The sequence below is a fragment of the Schistocerca piceifrons genome, chromosome 3 (assembly GCF_021461385.2).
Source record: "Schistocerca piceifrons isolate TAMUIC-IGC-003096 chromosome 3, iqSchPice1.1, whole genome shotgun sequence".
Lineage (NCBI taxonomy): Eukaryota > Metazoa > Arthropoda > Insecta > Orthoptera > Acrididae > Schistocerca > Schistocerca piceifrons.
In genome coordinates, this window is record NC_060140.1 from 333,717,522 (window position 1) to 333,745,385 (window position 27,864).

Below are 27,864 nucleotides of genomic sequence, written 5' to 3' on the forward strand. Positions count from 1 at the left end.
CACATGATACAGGGGAGTGCATATGTAACTAGACAGACAACTGTATACTGTAGTGTTGGAGAAATAAATAATAACATCAGATGGAGGAATATCCTAGTTCTCAGAGATGTTGAATCAACGGGAAATATTTCTTGTGCTGTCCCATCACAGCGCAACCTAAAACGTAATATGTTAGGCCTAACGAAAGATACGTCAGGTATAATATTTGATTCGTTTATGGATCTGTTGCTTTCATTCTCGTCTATTAACACCAAGCACAACACTGACAAACGAGTTGAGTCGGCAAGATCGTTGAACAGGCCACTGCATATTATCAGAATATCGAGTTCGCGCTAAATTCATAGTGTTTAGTATTATAAATGCTCCATCTCTCGCGTACAGATGTCCGACCGAACGTCTGCAGCATCTGACCCCCCCCCCCCCCCTTCCTCTCTCTCTCTCTCTCTCTCTCTCTCTCTCTCTCTCTAGCTCCATTTCAATTTTCCCCGTGACACACTCGGTTGTATTCCATTCCTGTAATGTGCACCACGCATCGAACCATAGTGTCCATTGAGAAAATGCTGTTTTCTTTCCCACCCGTGTCCGCACTAACTGCAGTAAATTAGTGATGGCACGAATGGGGAAGAGCAGTCCCTCCATGGGCACAATGTTTTGACACTTGGTGAACATTACAGGAATGTAGTAGAGTGTGTGAGCGAAGAAAAAAAATCTAGATAGAGAGCGAGAGAGAGCTCAAATGCAGCAGACGTCACGTCGGACATTCATAGCGAAAAACAGAGCATTCACAATACCAGGCAGTATGAATACTGCTCACAATCAGGTAGTAGCTGAACAGGCTTATATCTAATATATTTTATTTTAGGAAATTTCTTCTTGTACAAATCTATACAAATGACAGGTCCAGAAAATAATATAACTGCTCACAATCGAAATAAAATACCACAGGCAAAAATCTATGATTTCCACGATAAACTTTCTTATGAGATGACCAAATTACAATAGCGTCTTCTCCGAAAGGTTTGCCGTGACGTAACATTCCCCTGCTGTCGAATGTCCACCATAAGATCTCAAAAGTGTGATGCATTTGTTACGACGTGGTATTCATGTAATGTACAGTAGAGTTCAGATACCTGTACCGCCATTCTCTTTTATGTTTCCACGGTTTCCCAAACTCCTAACGCGGATGCCAGAATCTTTTCTTCAAGATGACTATGGCCGCCGTCGTTCGCCACACTTATTCGGATGAACTCTGATGACTGCTGTTGACAATACGTTAAAAATATAACCTTTTTTCCTTTAAAAGTGTCAGTCCTCTTCTTCGGTGTCCATAAATACATAATTTCGACTGACGATCACATTGGCATCATCAGCTGAACAATCAGCGCATCCAGCTATAGTAACGTGCCGTTCGAGAAATTTCCTGCCCATTGACGCAGAGGTACTACCTACCATATGCCACATAATTATTCCCTCATCACGACGGGAGGAACTAAAGTGTCAAAAGACTATTTGTTTTGAAGTGAGATTCCTCCTTCTCTAGGTGCCGACGATTTGCTTCGTTGCAGTTGAGACAGTTGCGATAGCAGAAAGCTGTGAAAAGACACTATTAAGTGTGAAGTAACTAACTCCATAATCTTTGGTCTGTAATAAATGTGGAAACTAAGGAATTCTGCCTGTGGCGTTTTATTTTGTCTGGACCTCTCGTTCTTATATATTTGTACAATATCATCATCATCATAGAACGAGCGGATGGTACTCTAGCAGAAGAACCACATGAGGTTTTGAACAGATGGCAAGAATATATTGAATGTCTGTATAAGCGGGATGAAATGCAAAGCGAAATTAAGGTTGAAGAGGAGCAATATGTGCCAAAAGATGGAAAGGGGTTTACCATCTTGGAAGCAGAAGCAGAAAAGGCGCTGAAGGAGATGAAGAATAGAAAGGCATGTGGAATAGATTATTTGCCAGCAGAACTGTTGAAAAGTCTGGGAAACAAGGCAAGAAAAGAAATAGTCTACCTCTGCAACGAGATATATGACAAAGGGGAATGGCCTGAGGACTTCGCTGCAACAGTTATGATAGCAACAGAGAAAAAGAGAAACACTAAAAATGTGAAGAGCGCCGGACCATCAGCCTAATTTCTCATGCAGCTAAAGTCTTGCTGAGAAGGTTATATGACAAGCTGGATAGAGGGATTGCAGAGGAGCAATTCGGATTTAGAAGAGGAAAAGGAACAAGAGACGCTATTGGCCTGCTAAGAACTATAGGGGAAAGATATATAGAAAAGGGTAGAGAAATCTTTGCTGTTTTTATAGATTTAGAAAAGGCTTTTTGACAGAGTTCAGTGGAACAAGTTGATGGATATCATGAAGAGGAAAGGAGTAGATTGGAAAGAAAGACGACTGATACAGAATCTATATTTACACCAGAAAGTAAGGATAAGGATTGGAAATGAAATGTCAGAAGGAAGCAGCATTGGACGAGGTGTTAGACAAGGTTGTTGCCTATCCCCACTGTTGTTTAACGTGTACGTTGAAGAGATTATTGCGAAAAATTTAGACGGGAAAAGAGTAATATGTATTGATGGAAAGAGAATAGAATGTATAAGATTTGCTGATGACATGGTATTAGTGGCAGAAAGTGAGCGGACAGTGAATAACATCCTCAAAGATCTGAATAAAGCTTGTGTGGAATATGGAATGCAAATAAACACGGCAAAAACAAAGAGTATGGTCATCAGTACAAGACATACTGTCCAATATTAAAATAGGACAATCTACCATTAGCCAAGTAAGTAAATTTAAATATCTCGGAAGCACAATAACTGAAGACTTGAGATGTCACCAGGAGGTGAAAACTCGAATTGCCATAGCGAAAGAGGCATTCAACAGAAAGAGGAGACTCTTATGTGGCAAATTCGATAAAGGACTAAGGAAAAGGCTTGGCAAATGTTTTGTCTGGAGTGTGGCACTATATGGGGCAGAAACATGGACACTGAGACGAGAGGATGAAAAAAGGTTAGAAGCATTTGAGATGTGGATGTGGAGGAGAATGGAGAGAATACGCTGGATGGAAAGAGTGAGTAATGAAAGAGTATTGGAAAGGATTGGTGAGAGAAGATGTCTGCTGAAGGTTGTAAGAGAAAGGAAAAAGTACTGGTTGGGACATTCATTGAGAAGGGAGTGCTTGCTAATAGATGCGTTGGAAGAATTGGTTTGTGGGAGAAGACTGAGAGGAAGAAGGAGATACAAGATGATAGACGACATAAAGGGAAGAGGAAATTATGCAGACCTGAAGAGGATGGCAGAAGACTGGACAGACTGGAGAACTACCATGTGAAAACCTGCCTTTAGGCAGAACACTGATGATGATGTACAATAACAGTTATTCAAAAATAAAAATAGTTCTGTGTTCTATAAACCGGTTCAGCTGTTATCTGATCGTGAACAGTACGTCCGGTTTTCGACGCACTGCTGAAGACAAGAGCTTCCGGATAAGCATTAATTTCTGACGAACGTTTTTGTGTGCAGCAGAAATTATATACACACATTGAGAACAGCAAATAGCGGATAGCACAATGCCGTTCATAACTCTAAACTTCTTATTTCGGTAACGGCACTGCAAAAGAAACTTTAGGAAAAAAGAATGAAAATTATCTCCCAACATACAGAATAGTATGCTTTTTCTTTAAGTTTGTATTAGCCACAGACTTTGCATTAGAAGGAAGAGAACGAGTATAGAGCCTACTTTCGTCCTAACCCCTGACAAGTTTGAACAGACTATTCCGTTCGATATAACGTCACTCGGTATCAGCTGGTCGGTGGGAGCTCAAACGTCACCATGACATGTTCAAGACACCTCATTAAAGAGCGATGGGAAAATCGCCAGGACAGTTTGTCATTGTTTTGATTAGTGAGTCGACTGACTGACCAACATTGTACAGCAACGTTGCGTTATGCGGCTGTGGACTAAACGTTAGGCTGTAATGGTGGACCGGCTTTGGCACAGCAATCGCATCATAATTTGGGAAAAATGCACACTGGATTTTCCAGGGTAGGAAAAAACACAGGCGGAGGACACCCAGTGCAGCAAGACAAGGTGGCAACTACCTGAAAGGATTACGCAAAACTTGAATTTGAGAGAGCATTTTGTGTGCGCGGTAAAATTCTCTCTCTCTCTCTCTCTCTCTCTCTCTCTCTCTCTCTCTCTCTCACACACACACACACACACACACACACACACACACAAAGAGTGGAGGGAAGAGGGAGAGGGAGGGGGAGAGAGAGGGAGAGAGAGACTTGTCAACACAGGAAGGAGCTTGTTACACCGTCCATACTAGTCTAAATGTCTGACCTTTTCTCATCCTGATCGCTCAGCATTTCCCTTACACTACTTGCCGGAGTTAGCTACTCGAGTCGTCATCTTATGCACGTTTCTCCAGTTCTGTACCATCTACCGTATTGTCATTTTAATCAGTCTTATTTTGCAATATAACTCGCAGCTTGAAATTGGAAGGCAGTTTTTGTCATATAGACGGCACAAAATTATTTGCGAATGCTATTTTCGCTGCCCAATAGGTACGGACGTCGCTAGCGACGTGCTGTGTGACTCAATTCGAAGTGTTTGTATTAGAGGCGAACGGAACACCTCACCCTCTATTAAAATATATTACACGTCAGACAAATGTGGACACAAGTTTGATACTAAATTTCAAAATACTATCCATTTACATAATCAATCTCCACAATTCGTAACATCTTGCTATAGCCGCAAGGCATTGACGCACAATACTGTCGCAGTGTAATAACGCCGTAGGTTTCTTGAGCTCAGGGCAAGATGAGACGAAGTACTTCTTGAAGCAGTTTGACTTCTTTGGCTAAAATGGCTCTGAGCACTATGGGACTTAACATCTGTGGTCATCAGTTCCCTAGAACTTGGAACTACTTAAACCTAACTAACCTAAGGACATCACACACATCCATGCCCGAGGCAGGATTCGAACCTGCGACCGTAGCAGTCGCGCGGTTCCCGACTGAGCGCCTAGAACCGCTAGACCACCGCGGCCGGCTTTGACTTCTTTAACGGATGGTGGTACAGATATAATAAACTTGCGCTGTCTGCTTCCGAGCGGCGAATCTTTGCACAATCTCACCTAAAATGAAGTTTCCTCTTTCTAATGACGTGCTTTTTGTTTCTTTCCTCGTATTCATGCATGTCGCTTCATTTAACAGGCTCTCAACAAGATCGGCTGGTCGGATAAATGTATGTAAGGGATACGGTAGCATTACATATTACATTGGCAAGCAGGTCTCCTGAGATTGCAAATTTAACTAACGTCCGACCACCAGACCGCACATTGCTCTACCATGGTAGGACTTGAGAGAGATCTACATTATGAACATATGGACGAAACCTAGTAACAGTCCAGCGATCCCCTGTATGGAAGTGGAGTAGCACAGACTCACTCTACTGTGACTACCGGCTATTGGGAAAGCTGGACAGCGCTGAAGGCATTGCATTCGTATCCGGAAGCAACGGGGCTCAAATTGCCATTCGGACGTTCAAATGTAGATTTTCTATTGTTTCCCTAAATCTTTAATTTGAATTCCCGGCCAATGCCACTGAATTGGACACAGCCGATTCCCTTCTCCATCCTTGTCAGAGCTAGTGCTCCGCTAGTCGTCTATCTTCCGTGTTTAACATTTGATCTACTTATTCGCTATATCAGTTGCAACTGAAGGCTTTCGGCGATGAACGATGAAACTTCAGTACCATTGTATTGACAAGTGATACGCGTAGCGTTACCTACAGAAATGATTATGGAGTGGGATGCCAAAATTTTGACATGATTAGTTACATCTCTAATATTTTATCAATAGAATAAAGAAACACGTCAGTAGAATCACCCTGCAAGTAGACCTCTTTAAGTGTTTTATTTTTTTCTTTCTTTGAAGGTCACGAGTTAAATATTTTCTTTCATCGTGTCATTATGTGCTCGAATGATACCGGATACGGTATTTGGTCGATGTACTGAATAAATAGTCGTATATATGAGTGGTACCAGTACCATTTGCGTAAAGCAAGTTGACACTCGGCGTGTTGGCTGTTGGAGCAACCGAAAACGTTTTTCTGGTGCTCGAATAGTAGAGAATCATTATTATAGGATCATCAGTTACCCGAAACAATTCTCATCGTTACCGTTCCTCCTGTAATAAATTTTCAACTCTCATACCTTGGGAAAAACACTATTACCCGTCTCTAGCCTAAGTTTACATGCTTTTTTTCCATTTCAGATACTTTAAATCATTTGCTTTTACTGCGTTCAGTTTGTGTGATTATAAAGCTGGCTTTAAAACACCATCCACGTAGGTTGTTGCATGTGAAGCCCGAAACCCACTGTTTCCATCTTAACGCTCGCCTAAAATGGGTGCAACGTTGGAACAAAACCTATGTTGATTAGCGGAAGTCCTTGTAACAAATAAATGTAATCACACAAAATAATGGAGAACATCTGTCAAATTTTAAATCAAACTGCACAAACGATTTTAAGAACACGAGCTGAGGAAAGAGCTGGTAAAATCTGCAATGTATTCAAAAATTAAAAGAATAATTTCGTTGCGCTTCATTGTAAATAATCTCTAATATGTAGACTAATTCCGTGTGGCCTGATGGTCCGTTCGGGTACACTCTTGAAAATATATGAAAAACAAGTAAATGTTCCAGCTCTACGTACGAAATTGGTGATTTTATAATTAGTTACACAAAATAAAAATCTGAAAGAGCCTTACCAGGGCAAAAAAAAGTAACAAAAGTATAGTTGTTCGTTAACGTATCAGAATAATACTATGCGAGAATCCTTGCAAAGCTCTGGAGTCTAATCATTTATATTCTAACAAAGTCCACCCATTTCAACAAAACAGGATTTCTTTACATTATTTGTTCACCTTGTTAATATTTTCATTTGTATCGTTTCGTAGGACCTCGTCAGCGGCAATACACTGCACATCTCGACGTAATGAAAAATGAAAATTAACATCCCCGTTACTGTTCGGATTTTTCGTATTAAAAGACCCAGTCATAATGTTAAGAACAGAGTAATTTAATGGCAGGGGTGGATATCAAAAGCCAAGTCTGCCCATTAGGCAATTTGATGAGTTACTCGGAATATTACTGCTATTCGTAAAGAAAGAAGTGCCAATCGACGCAGTCTGAAAACTATATGGGTGATCGAATTTGCAGATCTGCCTTACCAGTGGTGCTAGTCGAATCGGGGCAGTTTACACGCAGCACTTGCTCTGGAAATACAAACATTCACATTCTACCAGTAAGCCTTACTTGTCGTCAGAGATCCTGAACAATCTGTAGCGTGTGTGCCAAAAATTCATAGAGTAAAACATTGTTTTGTGGCATGTTTATGGTATCTTTGCGATACGTTGTTGTTTGTAATTAAGATGGTTGGAATCCGTCGTATAATAGATTTTGAGTCATATCACTTTACACCCTAGCTGAAACAACAATCATGCCATTGTTGTACCTGTGCTTGCCGTATTTCTACACAACCAGAAAGGCATAAAAATAAAAGTGACAGTGCCAACAAGTTTTAAAGGCTCTTTTGGCGAGGTTTATCTGTATACGTCATATAACAACACTGGAAAAATAAATCGGCATGAACCCGTTCTTAATTTGAGAAAAAAATGTTTTATGATGTAAGTGTTCGCTTTGCTGTAACTTTAACCAAGTTAATAAACCAATTTCTTTATTCTCACTAAGCTTCTAATTAAGTGTTAAGTGTACTTCTTTCGTAACAGATTTTTTTTTAAGGAGTTGTCCACTTGGTAATTAAGCGATTAACTGAACAGCGGTATGTTATTTATTTTGCAGGAAAACAGAAAACATGCCAGCCCGTTTCCCAGAAGTTGAAGTGCATGCTCCGGTAGGAGTGAGAACAGTTGACACATCTACTGTAAATTCCGTGCCCAACGGTCACTGGAACATGGATGATGACATAGTTATTACTGGTATCTCAGGAAGGTTACCAGAAAGTTCCAACATAGAAGAATTTAAGCAACAACTCTTTGAAGGTGTTGATCTAGTGACAGATGATGAGAGAAGGTGGCCATCTGGTAAGCATTCATTCTTTATTGGTTGCGAGTATTATTATTGCTTAAATAATTGTTACTTCAGTGTGAAAAATTGTGGGTTAGTTAAAGTACCATTTTGTTTCTGTGTTTCTAGGCCTGTATGGCTTGCCCACTCGAACTGGAAAACTGAAGGATCTGGCGCATTTTGATGCTACATTCTTCGGAGTACATGCAAAGCAGGCCCATGTTATGGATCCTCAGTTGCGAATGTTGCTTGAATTGACACATGAGGCTATAGTTGATGCAGGTTTGTCTTATATACATGTATGAATTAGCTCATAATGATGCAGCTTGTTTTATATTCACTTTTCTACTTTCTTAACATTCTTGAATCCATTCTGGCTGGATCGAACGTGTGTGTATGTATATATATGTGATATGTTGTTGCAATTCAGGAGTAAACCCCGTTGATGTCAGAGGATCAAGAACAGGAGTTTTCATTGGAGTATCTGACAGCGAGTCTGATGAGTATTGGACAGCTGACCCAGAGAAAGTCAATGGATATGGTCTTACAGGCTGCTGCCGTGCAATGTTCCCAAATAGAATCTCGTACACATTTGATTTCTCAGGTATGTAGGCCTGTATTTTACTGAGCTAAAGAAACTGTGTCTGATCGAAAATCAGAGTTCGAATTTTGTTGTTACAAATATTATTGTGTGGCACTGAATTTTATTTGATCCCGTAACTTGACATGTAATTAGCATGAAACATCATATTGGATATTTATGCCATCTTGCTACTGGGAATAAATCTGAATGTTACCTTTCATGTTATTTTAGGTCCCAGCTATGCCATTGATACAGCTTGCTCCTCCAGTATGTTTGCTCTCCAGCAAGCTATGAATGCTATGCGCACAGGACAATGTGATGCAGCTATAGTAGGTGGTGTTAACCTGTTGTTAAAGCCCACGTGTTCACTTCAGTTCCATCGGTTAAGCATGCTCAGCCCTCAGGGAATGTGTAAAGCATTTGACGCCTCAGGTAAGTTTGATAACATTTGAGTTACTAATTTTAGAAATTAATTTCTTTGTGGCTCTGAGTGTGCTAATTATGCTCACTAAACTAATCTGATATTTTCCTCTATAGGCAATGGATATGTACGCAGTGAAGCAGCAGTTGTAATTTATCTCCAGAAATCTTCACAAGCCAAACGTGTTTATGCAACAATTGTGAATGCAAAGACCAACACTGATGGTTATAAAACTCAAGGTATAACTTTTCCTTCTGGAGAAATGCAGAAGAAACTTGTTAAAGAAGTTTACGCAGAAGTGGGACTCAACCCTTCAGATGTATCCTATGTTGAGGCGCATGGTACAGGCACTAAAGTAAGTTTGCTGTAAAATCTTTACTAAGCATATATTTGAAAAGGTTGGAAGTGACAGTTATCAGAAATCGTAACTATGCATGTTCATCAGTATATCATACTATTCATATCATATTAATAACTACAGCATAGATACCAGGTCCAATGGGGTAAGCCTATACTTGTTCTTTCCTAATGTTTCAAAACACTGGTAAAATGTTCACTAGACTTGTAGAGTAAAAAATTTTCTGTCAAGCCACATCTACATGACTCACTGTTCTGGGGCAGTATGTCGTTACGGAAATATAAAAGTTGGCATTTCAGTGTGTTGTACGCCCAACTGAAATCTGACATCTCAGTACATTTTTTCAAAGAAATGTTTTTTATTTGGTTATTGCACAGACTACGGCAAATTGACCACAGTGGATTAGATAGTAGATAAGGTACTTAGAACTATCTTTCAGTTTGTAGAAATAATGACAGTGTTTTGGAATGTAATGGTCTTTGTCTTCAGTTGCTACATTTTCTCATCTTGTTATGTTGACTGATGACCCATAATGACTAGGTTGGTCTAACATGAGGATGGCCCTTGTCAGCTAGCTGAGACCTCTGCACGTAGCCATGTTTCGAGGAGCAATTAATTATTGATTTTCATTATTGTTCTAGTATAGAATTGTAGATTTATATTTTCAACAATATTACAGTTTTCCATCCTGTTCTCCATTACTGAAATTTTTTTTTTTTTTTCTCAATGCCAGGTGGGAGACCCTCAGGAAGTGAATGCTATTGCTGACGTATTCTGCAAGGATCGCAACTCTCCGTTGTTGATAGGTTCTGTGAAGTCCAACATGGGTCACTCAGAGCCAGCATCTGGCCTATGTTCCATAGCAAAAGTTGTTATAGCTATGGAAGCAGGCTTTTTGCCAGCAAATTTGCACTTTAAAGAGCCAAATCCAGATATTCCTGCTCTCTTGGATGGCCGGCTTCAGGTACTAAAAGAAATCAGAAAATCTTACTTCAATCTCTGACAGTTCCTCACTTAGTGCTTGGTTGTATTTAATGTGTACATGATATTTTCTTGTTTCGGTAGGTTGTTGATAAAGCAATTCCATGGAATGGTGGTCTAGCTGCTGTAAATTCTTTTGGCTTTGGGGGAGCAAATGCACATATTGTTCTCCGTTCAAACCCAAAACCAAAGACACCAGCTATTCAAGATGGTGTTCCCCGTTTAGTTACAGTTTCGGGAAGAACAGATGAAGCAGTTTCAGCATTTCTTGAAAAAGTATGTATGAGCTATATGCTGTAAATGGTAGTCCCGAATTGAATATTTGCTATCTTGTTTTACTCTTGACATCCCTAATTATGACTGTCATATCTTACTTTGTAGATCGAAAACTCTCCTAGAGATGATGACTTAATCAGCCTGCTTCATGAGATTCATGCTACAAATATAACAGGACATAATTACAGAGGCTTTACGGTCTTGGGTGGAAGTTCCACTCTGAGAGAAATTTCTGTAAGTAAAGTTTGCTTTCTGCCTTTCGTCATTGCTACAGTTTTTCGTTGGATACTTAAAACACAAAACTAATTTTTATTTTTTTCCCCTGAAATCTTATTTCAGCATTTTGATGGAGAAAAGCGACCTGTATGGTTTGTCTTCTCTGGAATGGGCACCCAATGGCCTGGAATGGGAAGTGATCTTCTCCAGATTGAAGTTTTTGAGAAGGCAATTAGAAAATGCTCTGAAGCACTACAACCAGAAGGTGTAAACTTGTACGACACCATCGTCAATGGAACAGAAGCGACATTTGACAATGTTCTGAATTCTTTCATTTCAGTTGCAGCAATTCAGGTGCGCACTTTAAAGTGTAAATTCTTTATATTGGCTGCATAAGAAAAATATTATTCCCTCACCATGAGTACACATCAGTGATCAAAAGTGGGATGATTGAGAGCAGGCCTCAATCTCAAATGCATAAAACTGGGTCCCTTTATCTGAACCTAAGGAAAATGTTATAAACAAAATGTAATGTATTTAATAACAGTGAAGATGTATTGTGGGATTTTCAAAGTTTGCATGATAGACACAAGTGGAATCAAAATTGTGATTGTAGTTCTTTTCTTACAGCTACAAGTGACAGTGACATGTGTACCCTCTTCAAGTGTACATTTCTGGGTAAAAGTACACTTTATGGTGTAAGCAGCTTTTCTGTTGCAAACTACAGTTGGTGACAGTTCACACAGTGAATGATTGGAAGTGGAACATGAAGAGAGATAAGTAGGATGATTAGACAAGATGACAAAACCAATGAGAAAGCAATGTTCGATAAATGTTGTTGTGATGTGGACTCCTTAAAATTATGTGGAGTTAAAATGCAACTTATTGTGCGGAATGTTGTCATATAAAACAAAAAATTCTGTAAAATTTAAACTATACTCTTAGTTTCCTTTGTGACTGCAGTTGATCAGTGGGCTGCAATGCAAATCAGTCTGTCTCCACAACTAGTTTTCCTCCAGTAACATTCATTGGATTTGCTAATACTCAGTCAGAGTATAACATTTCAACCTAACATAGACCTCTGGCTAAGCTACGGATCACCATAGCCAGTTTTCTTGCACTCAGATTTGTTGACTTTGCCAACTCACATCGAATGTTGGAATAAGAAACAATATCCCAAGAAATTCTGTCGTATTCTGAGAAATATACAATACAAGAAATACATACAGAAAGCAGTTACCAACTTTATATAGCCATATCAGTAATTGTCAATCTCACTCAATCCATGTTGAAAACAAAAGAAATCAATTTGTATCTTCTGTTGAAATAAGTCATTAGGTTGAGCTATTCTCATTGGCAACTGTACACTATCACCTGATGTGCTACAACAAATGGAAACGAATTGCCAGCATTAGAAGAGTTGCCAACACCTTAAGTGCACTTTATCCTGTTTCTGTTCTTTTCTCTATTTATTCCTGATATTAAACAAAGGAACTAAAATTCAGAAAAACAGAGCCTTGTACTGGCTTGTGCTTTGTAATTGTCATATTTACTTCTAGCTAATACTTTTTGCTTATGTATGTAACAACAGAACTTGTATTTCAAAACATTTCAGGTAGCGTTGGTGGACGTACTCTCTTCACTCGGCATACACCCTGATGGAATTGTTGGACATTCAGTTGGGGAATTAGGATGTGCATATGCTGATGGCACATTCACTGCAGAACAGACAGTTCTTGCTGCATACTGGCGAGGGCGCAGTATTCTCGAGTCTAAGTTGCCTCGTGGAAGCATGGCTGCTGTTGGTTAGCAATTTTGCCTATTTAGCTTTAAGAGACTCAAATTTGGGATTAGCTTTAGACGCATGTCTTAGAGGCAGTAGATTAAATATTCTTTATTTTGTGTAGGCTTTAAGGGAGTGACTTTAATAGATCTTTTTGGAATTCATGTGTTAGTGCTATTCTTGTTGCTCTAAATCATGTTGTCATTCCATTTAAGAACTATGAAATGAAGTGATTAAAGAATGAGAAGTTTTAAGAGTATTCGTATTTATGTCTTTAACGGATTTTAGAATCAATCATTTTTGTTGTGTACATATAACACTGTGTGTGTGTGTGTGTGTGTGTGTGTGTGTGTGTGTGTGTGTGTGTGTGTGTGTGTGTGTGTGATAGAGAGAGAGAGAGAGAGAGAGACCCATCCTTGATTGTATTTCTTAGGAAGTTGAACTTAATCAAAGTAACTTTTTTTTTTCTCTCTCTCATTGAACAGGTCTAACTTGGGAGGACGCTAAGGCTCGATGCCCACCAGAACTTGTTCCTGCTTGTCATAATAGTGCTGATAGTGTGACAGTTTCTGGCCCTCCTGATGCCATTGCTAAGTTTGTGAAAACCCTTCAGGCAGAGGGAATATTTGCAAAGGAAGTCAATAGCTCTGGTGTGGCGTTTCACAGTCGCTACATTGCTGATGCTGGCCCAAAGCTGAGGAAATGCCTTGAAAAGGTGTGCTTTATTTACAGTTCAGATACTTTATCAATAACAATTAATAGTCTTGAGCATACTTTTTGTGTTAATTGGTGTACATTTAACCCTTTCCACCCCAACTGCGAGTGGCGCTGATAGTTCTTACTTGCTCCATTCACAAACCTGACTATACTAGGCATCAATGCTGCGTAGTACTGCCATGTAGGGAAGCCTGTGTTAACTCAGTGTTGAACTGTAGCAGTTGCCTTAAGGGGGAAGTTTTAATTATTATGTTCAAGATATGATGTGTGAAATGCTTAGTTCTCTGTGCACAGTCACTTCTGAGGAAGAGATTGTAGGGCTTTTAGAGGCGTGGCATGATTTTGATAATGACAGTGATTCATTTGTAAACAATTAGAGTGAAATGGTTATGGAAACAGTTCACCCTGAAGAGCTTCAAAAAATTTCTCACAGTGAGAAGTTTTGTATTTTAATGCTTCTGTAAATATACTTTAATGAAAACACACTTTTTGTTTTAATGTATAATTCGTTATTTCCACACAGAGTTCCGCCGTTCTCTGTGGTGTGCTTGTTGCCCAGACAGTGACAATTTAAATAAGAGCACGTAGAGGCACCCTGCATCTGCATCGCTGAGGGAAAGGGTTAATGGTCATACACAGTGCAAATTTATGGCGTCTTTAGCTTTCTTATGCACGATAACCTGAGGCAGTGATATAAAACTGTGTGTAATCTTCATTACTGTTTTATTCTCTTTCACTTCTCTCTTCCATTTCTGGAAAGAGACTGTTTTCAGAAGTATTTTACGGTGTCACTAACTTAATTGTGCTGTCTCATTTCACAATTATAATTATATTTGTTTCCCAATTGTAGATAATACCAAATCCGAAACAACGTACCTCTCGCTGGATTAGCTCATCAATTCCAGAAAGTGCTTGGGGGACATCTCTTGCACAGTGGTCATCAGCTGCCTATCATGTTAACAATTTGCTGTCACCTGTCCTCTTCAATGAAGCACTAAAATTTGTTCCTGAAAATGCAATTGTCGTGGAGGTAGCTCCACATTGCCTGCTCCAGGCTATCTTGAAGCGTTCGCTTGCATCGACATGCACAAATGTTGGACTTATGAAACGAGGCCACAAAGATAATAAGGAATTCCTGTTCTCAAATATTGGAAAGTAAGTTTTGAAATGATTTTTAGTAATTTTATACCAATTTAAACTTTCTAAGTGTAACTGTGCAGTGATGAGCAAAGGAGAACAAGGTGATCATTGATGTGCTCTTTTGTTCCAGGTTGTACAATGCTGGACTTCAGCCAAAATTAGCTCAGTTCTACAACAAAATAAGCTATCCTGTTGCAAGGGGCACTCCAATGATTGCACCATTGATCCAGTGGGATCACTCTTCTGAATGGAGTGTTGCTAGCTTTAGTGGAAAGGCAAGGATACATGTTATTTTTTATTGCCCTGCATTACTTATTTTAATCTTGTTTGTGAAACAGTTCATGTGTTAGCTTGTTTTCAAGCTTTATGTTGTGTCTGTAGGGTGGATCTCGCTCTGGGGAATGCATTATTGAAATTGATCTTAGTAAGGAGCAGGACAGTTTCCTATCGGGACACGCCATTGATGGTAGAGTACTTTTCCCTGCAACTGGCTACCTGGTAAGTGAACAGTCTCTTATATTTTTTACTTAAATTCTACCTTTATTTCAGTTTAAAATTTTTTTGTGTAATTTTTGTTGTAGACTCTTGTATGGAAAACATTCGCCAAACTGCAGGGAACTTCTTTTGAAGACTTGGGTGTTGTGTTTGAAGATGTACAGTTCCATCGAGCCACCATAATGCCAAAAGAAGGTAAGATAATTCTTACAACCCTTCTAACAAGAAGAAAGAAGATATATCATCAACTGCATATATTTTGTGCAACTCTGACAAGGTTATAGCCAAACTTATGCACAGAATGTTAATAGTGCATGAAAGTGAACCATAGAATATGCAAACTACAAATTAACTTTTACTGTGGATGAACAATTTTGCTGTAAAACAAACTTTGATCTCTACAGGTTCTGTAAAATTTTTGGTGAACATTTTTGATGGCTCAGGAAGTTTTGAACTATGTGAAGGAGGAGCTGTGGTTGTCTCTGGGCGAATATATGTGCCAGAGGACCCTGACCATGAGATGCTAAATCTTCCTGCTCCTGCCAAGTTGTCAGAAAACAAAGAAATGCTGCCATTAACAACTTCAGATGTTTACAAAGAACTGAGACTAAGAGGCTACGATTACAGTGGCATCTTCCGTGGAATTGCAGAATCTGATAATAGAGGTAAGCATGACATTTAACAAAATATTTCAGGTACAAAAGGGCGAATTTTGGATACAAATGGTAATCATAACAAAGAATTTGTAGCTGAAGTCATCTTGCTCAGTTAAGAGTGCAGTGGAAGTCCGCAATTGCAACTAATATACGGAATGTGCAAGTACATCCTTAGGGATGCAGTTAGTCTTTCATTAGTATAGTTACAGAAGTGTGTCATGAGGCATAATGTCACAACAGAATAGTATTCTTTTCTCCAAAATGCCATAAAACTACATTTCAGATTACAGCATTGTAGACAGGGTTTGTTTATTGTGTATTTAAAAAAGTTAATCCACACAATATTGCAAACTTTATCAGTGCTCCCAGGTATCAGCATATGCATGTGGGGTAGCATAAAGTTGTAATTATAACTTCAAAAAATAACTATGTAATTTATTTTTTGTAGCATTCTTGATACACATTGAAATCCCCAGATCACTAGATCACAGCTTGCCTCGGGAGACGCCAAAACAAAGCAGTGCAACCCATCTTCTCTTATCAGCGGGCTACTCAATTTTTTGTGGCTTCTGTAGTGATGTGTTATGGTACTATATGGTGTGGGAGTTGGTGTGTACCAGGACAGTTGACATGTTCTGTTGAACAAATAATTAAGTTACTTTATATTCTGAGGTGATAGTTCAGTGCTGGCCTTAGATTCAGAGACAGCATTATTAACAGTAAGTAACATAAAATAAGCAGCAGCAGCACTTCTCAGGTTTGTGAGGTTTGGAGGTATAAGAATTGATCTGTGACCCATCATTGGGAATGAATATATAATTTAGTACATGATGGTGACTAATGTTGGCGGCAGCCATCACAACTAACATATGTTGGCAGTAAAATATTAATGGTGAGGTTACAGACAACAGACATTTCATGAACGCAACACCTGTGCAATCCAGTTTCCAAAGATTTTCCAAACAAGTCTTCATAAAATTATTAGTATTAAGCATGAGAAAAGTAGGTGCTTCATGAGTGCAAGTTATATTGATTATAAAACGTATCTAACTCCATGAACAGACTCAGAGCACCACACAATGCCAACTGGCTGTTGTGTCATCCTCTGCCATATGGCATCAATTGGATGAGGCGTGAAGGGGCCTGATGTCAGCACAAAGCTCTGCTGTCAGCTTTCCAGATGTTGAAGCTGCTAATTCTCATACAACTAGCACCCCAGTTGGCATCATTTGAGTGCACTTTATTCCATTTGTCTCACCAAGAAAATATTCTGGGTATTTAATCTGGGTCCTCCATATGGCAGCCAGACACACAGACCAATCAGCTACAGAGGTGGGCAATAATAAGGACAATAGAACAGAAAATGAAATAGCAAGGCACTGCATATAATTCCCTGATCCATACCAGTGCTGAAGGTGACGAATTATTTTGCTGTATCATTACTAGCTGTGGCACATGGTGTCTGAAACCATGTTTGTCAGTGGTTTAGAAGCACTCATAAGACAAACCCAAAGTGACATGAAAGCTATGTTTTTGGCTTCATACCTTTCAAGCTATGTCATGTACATTTAGTCCAAGAAATCCATTGTCCCTTCTTAGAAAAAATAAATTGTCTGTAGGAGTACTCACCTTTATGACATCTCGTGAAGCATCTCTGGCATTATTCTACGAAAGGCTTCCTCAGTGCTATTGCACAATTCTTCATTAGTCCTGTACACACACAGAGCCACATATGACTTATTTATTCCTGGTAATGAGTTTGTGGTGTGGTAAAGTGTGGGTGTTGTGGGGCTGGATAAGCTGCTTAACCATGTCCAACCTTCAAATTTTTCAGCAAGGAACTCGTGCATTTAAATAGCAAAATATGCTGGAGCTCCATTCTGCTGTAATAACACATAACAGTAACTCCCTTGTATTCAGGCTGAGGTATTAAGCACATTTGTAGCATGTCCAAATAAGAATTTCCTTAAAAACAAATCCTAGCATGTATTGTGACGACATCCTGGCTCATATCATAAGAGTAGTAAGATTCCATTCCTGCTCATGCAACAGTGGCACACTTGTCCTGTAGCGTTTTCTTGTCACTACACTGCCTTTCTTTGACGCTGTCTAGAACAAAAGCATGTTTCTCCCATTCAAACAGAGGTGCTTACACTCAAAAGATACTAATTGCTCCTCAACGAGGTAACTCTGTCTGTTTACATCAGCCATGGCTTCACAGCTGGCACATACTATTACTATAATTACTTCTGCTTCAAAGGAGAGATACCAGTAAAATAAAATAACTGTGTATTTTCCCAGTTGTATGAAGTCAAGAGAGGTAGTGGGCCTTCTTGGACTATTTCTAGTTGTTTCTGGACATTGTTTTTGTGCATTTTTTCTGCTTCATCATGGTGATCCAGCTTACACTTTCAGGAATATAGCTACTTGAGTTTCCATAATCACTTAAGTGTGAATGCAAGGATGGTTCCTTTGAAAATTCTATTTCTGATTGATTTCTTGCCCCAACATTGTTTATATCTGAGCTTGAGATTAGTCTTTAAGTATAGCATTGTCAGTTGATCAATTAAAACAACAATTCCTTCGTTGTAAAATATTTGTTTCACTGTTAATGTGTAGGACTGAACTAACTATAAATATCTGGATATAATATAATGTAATATAAAATACTTTATTGTCATCAAGTAATGGTCTATTCATAACCTCCTAAATAATATAGCTTGGGATTTGCTTGTTAATCTCCTGTTCCTACCCCCATCTTCTTATAGTCAGATTTCACCCTTATTTGTACCATTTGCAAGAGCATCATTCCTTACTTGCCTACAGAAGTTCTCATAGCACATTGTGAGAAACTGAACAATTAGAAATAGCTCTTTATTGGCATTTATGGTCTATTAGAGGTGTTAAATCTCACTTTCACAATCCACATTAAGTAGTAACTGTAGTACACTACAAACTACCCTGGTAATTTAACTTTTCTTAAGTTGTAGAGAATTGAGATTTATCTATATGAATCTGATAGATATACGTACTGAATATCTCGCTTAATAATTTGAAAATCGTACAAATATGCCATTTAAAAACCATTTTTCTTACCTTAACAGGTGTGAATGGAAAGTTGAACTGGGTTAACAATTGGATTAGTTTCATGGACACGATGTTGCAGTTCTCTATTCTGGGACAAAACACTCGAGAACTGTACTTACCAACTCGGCTACAGAGAGCAGTCATCAATCCTAAGAAGCATAAACAAATAGTGGAGAGCTTTAATGAAGGTGATGGTTAGTTGACCGTAATGAATTACATCGTTACTATTTATTTCTGTAATTCTTGTTTGTATTATGAGCATATGTTTTCCCGGAGAGCATGGAGTGCTAAAATTATTAATTTGTATCACATTATCAGGTTTTGTTAATGTCATAAAGTTTTCTCACTCATTGTGTTATATGTGCTGTACTTACCTGAACATGTGACTTTTTTTCTGTAACACAGGTATCATTTAGAGTTTTTTTGGATAATACTAAGAAAGCAAATTTCTCTTTTATCAGTTTCCTATTCAGTAATTGAGTCTAATTTGAAGTCATATTAATCTATCAAACTGAGGTTATCATAGTTAGTTATACTAATTTTTATATTCAAAATCTGTGTACTGTGAATATGACTTCTTCACCCTACACTCAATATATATTTGTTCTATGCAGGAATTCCTGTTCATATGTACCGCAATATTAACATCCTGAAGTCTGGTGGAATTGAGTTAAGAGGTCTGAAAGCCAGTTTAGCACCAAGGCGACAGCAAACTCAGGCTCCTCCTAAGCTTGAGCAGTATACTTTTGTACCATATGCAAATGTAAACAAAAAGGAGGTAAGTGACAGCCTTTAGGCCACTACTGATACGTTTAATATAAAATCATCTCATGAGACTGATAACAAGTTTTCTTTTTTCCTCAGTATTTCGTTGCAACACTGTTCGATTACAGTCGCTATAGATTATAAATAGTAAATCATTGTGCTATATGTCTGTAGTCTACAGAATTATGTTCATAATTATTTGAGAAAGTTGTGTAATTGATGATTCAATTGCAGGTCACAATAGAAGATGGTGCAAGAGTAAGACAACAAGCACTCACAGTGTGCTTGCAGATTGCTCTGGAGAACTCAGGTGGAGCATTGAAAATGAAAGTTGCTGAAGTGGCAGATGACAGGCAACCAGAGACTCTTCTTGCACCTGTGATAATTGACATATTAGAATCTGAACCAATCCTTACTGTAAGTTTGACTTTTATCTACTATTGTTTCTTCCTTCATTTTGTAACTTTTCATTTGCGTTGTTTCCACTACAGTGTTAGTACATGTTTTGTTTACCAGGTTGACATGACTGTGGCATCTGCAAATCCTGATTTGTTTGCTAGTACAGTTGAACCACTAGGTGTGAAAATGGTTACCAAAAATATAAGCTCTGAACCAGTGGATCAAAATTGCCACATTGTCGTGGGAACAGGAATACTGCAGCGACCTGCTGGTGTACTGGACAACATGGTTGCATCACTAAAAGAAGGTGGTTTTATATTGCTGGAGGAAAGCCGATCAGTTGTTGAAAGCTGTAGGTTACCAGATGACTGGGAACTTGTTGCCAGACAGGATACAGGCTTACATTCGTTTGTTCTCCTGCGTAAGGTGAGTGATGCTGAAAATTGGACTTGGTTAGCATATGTTGTATCTATTACCTGTGTACACCATTGTTTTTTATACATGTGAGGCTTGTGGGAGGGTACAATACATCAGTTTCCAATATTATAATATAGAAAACAGTAAATTTCAGTATTTATGGTACTCAGTGCTTTCCTTTTTCTTTTTTCAAGTTTGTTGTAAATGTTGGTGCCCCAGCCAACTTCAGTCTAAAATATGAAATTGTATACTCGTGAAAAATTGTAACTGGCATTGCAACTTGTGGTGCATATTACAGCACAAAAACTGAATTTCTTTACTGTGTTACTCATAGTGTCCAAGTAATAATACATCATCATGCATTAGCAAAAGTGCGGAAAGAATGAAGAAAAAATGTTTGTTTTAATATTTCTAGTGGTAGAAGTAAACTTCTTATAAATGGTGTGGTAAAATAACAGGGAAAATCTAAAATTATACCAAATTTGCAGTACATTTTATGTTCCGTGTGTGAACTGTAACTTTTGTGACTAGATATTCTTAACTTTTCAGCCCGTGGTCTCAGATTACGCAGTTCAGATTCAAGTTACAGAGAAAAATTTTGATTGGGTGGAACCTCTGAAATCTGCAGTGAAACAAAGTGAGACTGAAGGTACTAAAATACTTGTTGTCTGCTGTGGAGAAAATCAATGTGGAATAGTTGGGATGATAAATTGCATCAAACAGGAGCCTGGTGGTAACAATGTTCGGTATGTGTCATTAAATCGTTGCACCTCTTTGGCAAGTTTTACTCTGTAGATAATGAAAGAAGTTTTGATGACACTGTATTTTGTAAGATTACAAACATTAAGTTCTCATAGGAACCCCACAGAACCCTAAAATTTTCTTCTCATATTTTAGAAACAACCTGGTATTACTCTTCATAACTGTCATACTTTTACACATGTAAACCAAACAAGAAGTGATTTTATTATTCAGCATCAAAGAAATACTGGGTCATAGATAGAAGAATAGTTGTTATGATTTTAATATTTATTTATGGATAATAACTTGCAGGTGTGTTTTTGTGCAAGATGAAAAGGCACCAGCATTTTCAAAAAGTCATGAATTCTATGCAGCACAATTGAGAAAGAATCTGGTGTTGAATGTCCTCAAGAATGGTATTTGGGGTAGTTACAGACATATGCATCTTGATTCTCTTCTCAAGGACTCTGCCACTGCTCTGCAAGTTGAACATGCTTACATCAATGCACTAACAAGAGGAGATCTTGCTAGTCTGCGGTGGATTGAAGGACCACTTACATATTACAGGTAAGCCACATTAGAAGTATTGAATAATATTTCATTTGAATTGTTTATCGCTCTTCAGTTCTGAAATTTCCATGCACCAGATGCATGAAGGAATTACCATGATTTTCTACCTTATTACAAATATGAATTATGAAATAACGAAACAGTTTTGTTTTTAAGAGACCCATTTTTGTTTTGTGAATATATTTTTAAACTAACAACAATATGGAAACAATATATTGCTACTCACCACTTAGAGAAGGTGTTGAGTTACAAGCTGGCACAGTGATAAAGATTGCCAAATATTCAAGTTTTTGGACATTGAGGCCGAGCTGCAACGAGACATTGGCTCTTTGTGTTACTTCAGAACAAGGAATTTTCCAAAAGCTTAAAATATTCTGGCAGTCTTTATCATTGTGGCTGTCTGCAACTCAAAATCCATCTGTTGTGAGTAGCAACCTATCCTTTCCATATTGTTATTCCATCCTGGATTCCCATTGTTTTATTTTCAAATTTATTTAGAACAATCACATTATTTTGCCCAGAATTAATTGTTTACTGGCAACAGTTGTGTTTACTTAAACATTTATAAGCCTATGCTTTTTTTTTTTTTTTCATTTCTAGGCCAGAAAGGTTCCCAGGCAAGGAGCTGTGTCATGTATATTACGCACCTTTGAATTTCCGTGACGTTATGTTGGCAACAGGGAAACTCCCTCCTGATGCTCTGCCTGGTGATCTTGCAGGACAGGTAACTTTAATATGTGCTACCTTCTTCAATTCATTATATCAAATGTCCATACTTCACTTCGTTGTCACTACCTTCTCTCGCACAGGACTGCATTCTTGGACTGGAATTTTCTGGTCGGAATTCTGCTGGCAAGAGAGTGATGGGAATGGTTGCAGCCAGGGGACTGGCTACAACTGTGCTGGCGGATCCTGGTTTCTTGTGGGAAGTACCCGATGAGTGGTCCCTGGAGGAAGCGGCCACTGTTCCTGTCGTCTATGCCACGGTTAGTGGAGTTTTTGACAAGGATTCATTTTTTTCATGTTATTTAACTTCTTTATGATAACCCTTACTTTTTCAGCCCAGTGTTTACAACACACCATTTACAGGGTGATCTTCAGGAAGCAGACATTTTTAGATTGGCCCGATCCCCACTGTCAGCAGTAGGAGATGACAGTATATACATCAGTCACTTTGTGACTTTAATCAAAGAGAAGATGTTAACCTTTGATTTGGGATAAATACAAGCTTTACTTTTTTTTTCTTAACAATGAACATCTTACTGTTCATTTGAAACCCATCAGTTTCCTGTAGGTCACCCTAAAAAACAGTGTTTCACATCAATTTTTTAAATAAATTATTATTGTTATTCTGTTCCTTTCAAAAATACCTTGTTTTCAACCATATATGTGAAAATATTTAATGTGGAATAAATATGAGATTGGATTGTTGGTGTTTACAGAGCTATTATGCCCTTGTGGTAAGAGGTCAGATGCGTCCTGGTGATTCAGTGCTGATTCATGCTGGTACCGGAGGAGTTGGCCAAGCAGCTATTGCTATTGCACTGCATATGGATTGCACTGTTTTCACTACTGTAGGTAGTGCAGAAAAGAGAGCTTTCCTCAAACAGCGTTTCCCTCAGGTTAGTATTTTAAAAACTTTTTCCCCGGTTTGATATAAAAATTAGTGTGTTTCAAAACAAAAAGCATTCTCGCGCTGATAAGAGAATTATTACTCACAAATTAAAGAAACTGGAATTTTACACCCTTCAAAGTAGATATGTGTTTAATACAGAATACTTAACGAATATGTGGAATTTGGAATGATGTTATGTGTATGCTGTACCAATTTGTTGGCATCTATGTTAATGAAGTAACAAAAGTAAGTTCTTGTATGAGAGTTCATTATTACCACTATTTCAAATTTGAAATTCTTTTATACTTTGCAGCTAACAGACAAGAATATTGCAAATTCTCGAGACACAAGTTTTGAACAGCATGTTCTTAAGGAAACTGATGGTAGAGGTGTTGATTTGGTCCTAAACTCTCTTGCTGAAGAGAAGCTCCAAGCATCTGTTCGTTGCCTAGCTAAAGATGGAAGATTCCTTGAAATTGGGAAGTATGATCTCTCAAACAACAATCCTCTAGGTATGTACTATGAAATGTGTATAATGGGTTTCATTCTAAATACCTATGTTGCACTATTTAAAAGACTGGACCATTTTCAGGAATGGCATTTTTCCTGAAGAATACAACATTCCATGGGATCCTCCTAGATGCTCTTTTTGAATCTGATAGTGTGGCAAAGAAAGAAGTTTTTAGGCTAGTCACTGAGGGTATTAAGTCTGGTGCTGTGAGGCCTCTTCCTGCCACTGTGTACTCTGAAAACCAAGTGGAGCAAGCATTCAGGTATCAACAGTTGTTAATTATTATAGAAATCAGAATGATGTACAGATGCTGTCTGTCACTCTCATCTTCTCGACTGTGTTAGGCAACATACTAATTTCTTATGTTCTATAGATTTATTGGCTCTGGAAAACATATTGGAAAAGTTGTTCTAAAAATCAGAAATGAAGAAGCAGAAAAGCATGTCAAACCTATTACAAAGTTGGTGCCTGCCATTCCCCGCACATACATGAATCCTGAGAAAGTATACATTCTGGCTGGTAAGTAAATGTACTACAGAGTATTTCATTACAGAAATATTTGTTTATCCATTTTGCTATTATAAGGATTGTGTTCCTATGTAAGAAAAGTTCAGTTAATTGTACTATTAGAAGAAAAGTAGAGGTAGTACCAATTCTAATGCAATGTGTAGCCTCATCAAAATGCAATTTATTGGCTAAATTTTTTAATAAGATTGTTGATTGATAAAATGAGAACCTGCCGTTCTTTTTAAAAAAATATTGAGTCTTGATAGATATTACTTCACCGTGTCTGCTCATCCCTATGAGCTGATTAAACTAGGTGCAGTATGTCTGCACAGTATAGGAAAATGTATATAAAATAGGTGTCACTAGAATATATGATAAATACAAATATAAATCAGGTCAGTGTAATTAGTTTTTAATCATGAGGCAACACAGTGGGTACAGAAATGTGTGTGACATTGGAATCTAACGTACGAAAATTACTGAGACTTAGTTGAATGGTCGCCAAGGAATTCATACAGTTGTACTGCCTATGCATCAACAGAAATAACTGAGGAGCTGCCCATCATTTAATCTCTGAAAAGCAAGTGCTGTCATTTACAACGTGAGAAACCATTTGTAGTCTATCTGAAATCTACATCCATACTCTTCAACAACTGTGAGGTGCATGCCGGAAGGTATGTCTCATTGTACCAGTTATTAGGTTTTCTTCCTGTTCCATTCACATATGGAGTGCGGGAAGAATGGTAGTTTGTATGTGTGCCTCTGTGCGTACAGTAATTATTCTAATCTTTTCTTCATGATCCCTATGTGAGTGATACTTAGGGGGTTGTAGTATTTCCCTAGAGTAAAAAAGCCAGTTCTTGAAACTTTGTTAATAGATTTTTTGGGATAGTTCTATGTCTATCTCAAGAGTCTTCCAGTTCAGGTCCTTCAGTATCCCTGTGACAGTCTCCCACACATCAAACAAATCTGTGACCATTCATGTTGCTCTTCTCTATATATTCAGTATCCCCTGTTAGTCCTATCTGGTATGTGTCCCTCACACTTTGGCAATATTCTAGAACCCATCACCGAGTGATTTGTAAGCAGTGTTCTTTGTAGACTGATTGCACTTTCCCAGTATTCTACCAATAAACCGAAGTCTACCAACTGCCTTACCCGCGACTGAACCTACGTGATCATTCAATTTCATAGACCTACAAAGTGTTATACCCAGGTATTTTTATGAGTAGGCTTATTCCAACAGTTACACATTGGTATTATAGTCGTAGGACACTTCTTTCTTTTTATTTTGTGAAGTGCACAGTTTTACATTTCTGAACTTAGGAGCTCATTGCCAGTCTCTGCACCATGTTGAAATTTCATCCAGATCTGAATCTCTATTTATGCAGCTTCTTTCAGATAGTACTTCGTAGTAGATAAAGGCATCATATGCAAAAAGCCTGATTTTATTATTAATATTGTTGTCTAGACAAGACAGCCTAGACACAATGAGAGGAAGCCGAAAGGCACGCGCTAAGCTAAAGCAGGATGGCGTGAGGTCTGAAACAGGATACGTAATGAATGCTATAAAGAAAAGTACGTAGCTTCTGGAATACTTAACTTTAATCCATCCTTGTGGTACATCGCTCTTGATGAGACAAGTGAGACTCTTTAGATACAAGCTATGTAAGGCTACTGGCGCCTTGCTAGGTCGTAGCCATTGACTTATATGAAGGCTATTCTAACTATCTGCTCTGCAAATGAGCGAGGCTTCGTCAGTGTGCATCGCTAGCTACGTCGTCCGTACAACTGGGGCAAGTGCTAGTCCGTATCTCGAGACCTGCCTTGTGGTGGCGCTCGGTCTGCGATCACACAGTGGCGACACGCGGGTCCGACATGTACTAATGGACCGCGGCCGATTTAAAACTACCACCTAGCAAGTGTGGTGTCTGGCGGTGACACCATAAATATTATCTGCAAGGTCATTAATATCCGACATGAACAGCAAGGGATGCAACACACTTCCCCCGCACACACTCTGGGGTCCACTCCATCCAAGATATCATGCTATGTCCTGCCTACCAAAAAGTCCTCAATCCAGTCACAAATTTCACTTGATGCCCCATATGATTGTACTTTTAACAATAAGTACGAGTGTGACACTGAGTCAAATCCATTTTGAAAATCAAGAAATGCTGCATCTACCTGGTTACCTTGACCCAAAGCTTTCAGTATGTCAAGTGAGAACCATGTGAGTTGGGTTTCACAGCATCAATGTTTCCGAAATCCATGTTGGTTGGCATTGAGGAGGTTTTTCTGTTAAAGATACCTCATTATGTTTGAGATCAGAATATGTTCTAATATTCTACAACAAATTGACATCAAGGATATTGGTCAGTAGTTTTGTGGATCACTTCTACTACCCTTCTTGTAGATGGGTGTGACCTGTGCTTATTTCCAAGAACTGGGCATCGTTTTTTGTTTGAGGGATCTTCAATGGATTATAGTTAGAAGAGGGGCTAACTCACCTGCAAATTCAGTATAGAATATAATAGGGATTCCATCGGGGTCTGGAGCCTTTGCTTTTTAAAGGATTTTCCTTTGTAAAGGAACATTTGAAAATTTGCTTTGCTACCCTCGACTTCAGTTCCTGTCTCTTTCGCCAGGGATTGGACACTAACTTCGGTGCCACCAACAGCCTTTACATATGACCAAAATTTCTTTGCATTCTGTGAAAAACCACTTGACAATATTCTGCTACGGTAGTCACTGAAGACATCATGCATTGCTCTCTTGACAGCCAAATATGTGAGGGAGAATGAATGTAATAGAATATGCAGTGAAAGATTTTAGAGTTGACAGTGTTATTAGATGAAGATAACTTAATAAAATGTAGGTGTTAACCATCAAGCATAAATCTGTGGAGAGACTACTGCTTGAATATTTTAATACATGATTTGCTATCTAAAAAATTGGTGGTAAGGTAGCTATGTTTTATTGTTGTTGTTTGAACCAGATTGATAGTCACTACCACTCACTACATAAACCTTTTGAGAAATAATTTCCATACAGTGAAATGGAGGAAGAGTTCTTCTAGTTAGGGTCACCTAAGCCATAAATTGCATTTCACTGCAGAAGTGTTCTTCAACGATTGCTTCAGCTGCTTTTCTTCATGAGTGGATTTGCAGTTCAAAGAATTTGGAAAGTAGAAGAGTTAGTCAGTTATTTCAGCACTTTCCGTTGTAATGGTTTGGTGTTGTTGTTAGTCATGATAGAAGTCATGTAGAATGTCTTGTTATAATTTTATACGTTTTTGTGACGACAGTGGATCTAAATCTGGATTGCCAGATGGGGATGTGAATCGCTGTCCTCCCAAATTTTAGTCCAGTGTCGTAGCCCTGTGCCACATTGCATAGCTGAGAGTGCAGGGTCCTTCATTTTGTATTTCTTGATAAATCTGATGTTGGCTCTTTCAGTAAATCTCTATGTTAAACTTACATTGTTTTATTGCCAAAAAAGCAACTTAGAAGGTCTGTTA

At 38.5% G+C, this 27,864-nt stretch overlaps 1 protein-coding gene across 2 annotated transcripts in view; it reads left to right on the forward strand.

Annotated features, from left to right (window-relative positions):
• Window positions 1-27,864, forward strand: part of LOC124789801 (fatty acid synthase) — a 90,458-nt gene that overhangs the window by 53,037 nt on the left and 9,557 nt on the right. The window contains exons 2-29 of one of the 2 annotated variants that reach the window (XM_047257279.1): window positions 7,882-8,123; window positions 8,236-8,388; window positions 8,537-8,710; window positions 8,921-9,121; window positions 9,227-9,465; window positions 10,202-10,432; window positions 10,534-10,725; window positions 10,831-10,959; window positions 11,065-11,295; window positions 12,557-12,746; window positions 13,210-13,439; window positions 14,292-14,596; window positions 14,712-14,856; window positions 14,963-15,079; window positions 15,163-15,271; window positions 15,481-15,741; window positions 18,837-19,013; window positions 19,434-19,597; window positions 19,819-20,001; window positions 20,101-20,409; window positions 20,950-21,146; window positions 21,454-21,708; window positions 22,312-22,435; window positions 22,521-22,697; window positions 23,154-23,333; window positions 23,640-23,838; window positions 23,919-24,099; window positions 24,211-24,356. In XM_047257279.1, the coding sequence (XP_047113235.1) occupies window positions 7,895-8,123; window positions 8,236-8,388; window positions 8,537-8,710; window positions 8,921-9,121; window positions 9,227-9,465; window positions 10,202-10,432; window positions 10,534-10,725; window positions 10,831-10,959; window positions 11,065-11,295; window positions 12,557-12,746; window positions 13,210-13,439; window positions 14,292-14,596; window positions 14,712-14,856; window positions 14,963-15,079; window positions 15,163-15,271; window positions 15,481-15,741; window positions 18,837-19,013; window positions 19,434-19,597; window positions 19,819-20,001; window positions 20,101-20,409; window positions 20,950-21,146; window positions 21,454-21,708; window positions 22,312-22,435; window positions 22,521-22,697; window positions 23,154-23,333; window positions 23,640-23,838; window positions 23,919-24,099; window positions 24,211-24,356 (5,428 nt within the window). In that variant the 5' untranslated portion in view covers window positions 7,882-7,894. The remainder of the gene's footprint in view (window positions 1-7,881; window positions 8,124-8,235; window positions 8,389-8,536; window positions 8,711-8,920; window positions 9,122-9,226; window positions 9,466-10,201; window positions 10,433-10,533; window positions 10,726-10,830; window positions 10,960-11,064; window positions 11,296-12,556; window positions 12,747-13,209; window positions 13,440-14,291; window positions 14,597-14,711; window positions 14,857-14,962; window positions 15,080-15,162; window positions 15,272-15,480; window positions 15,742-18,836; window positions 19,014-19,433; window positions 19,598-19,818; window positions 20,002-20,100; window positions 20,410-20,949; window positions 21,147-21,453; window positions 21,709-22,311; window positions 22,436-22,520; window positions 22,698-23,153; window positions 23,334-23,639; window positions 23,839-23,918; window positions 24,100-24,210; window positions 24,357-27,864) is intronic. The other variant, XM_047257280.1, reaches the window with a different exon arrangement.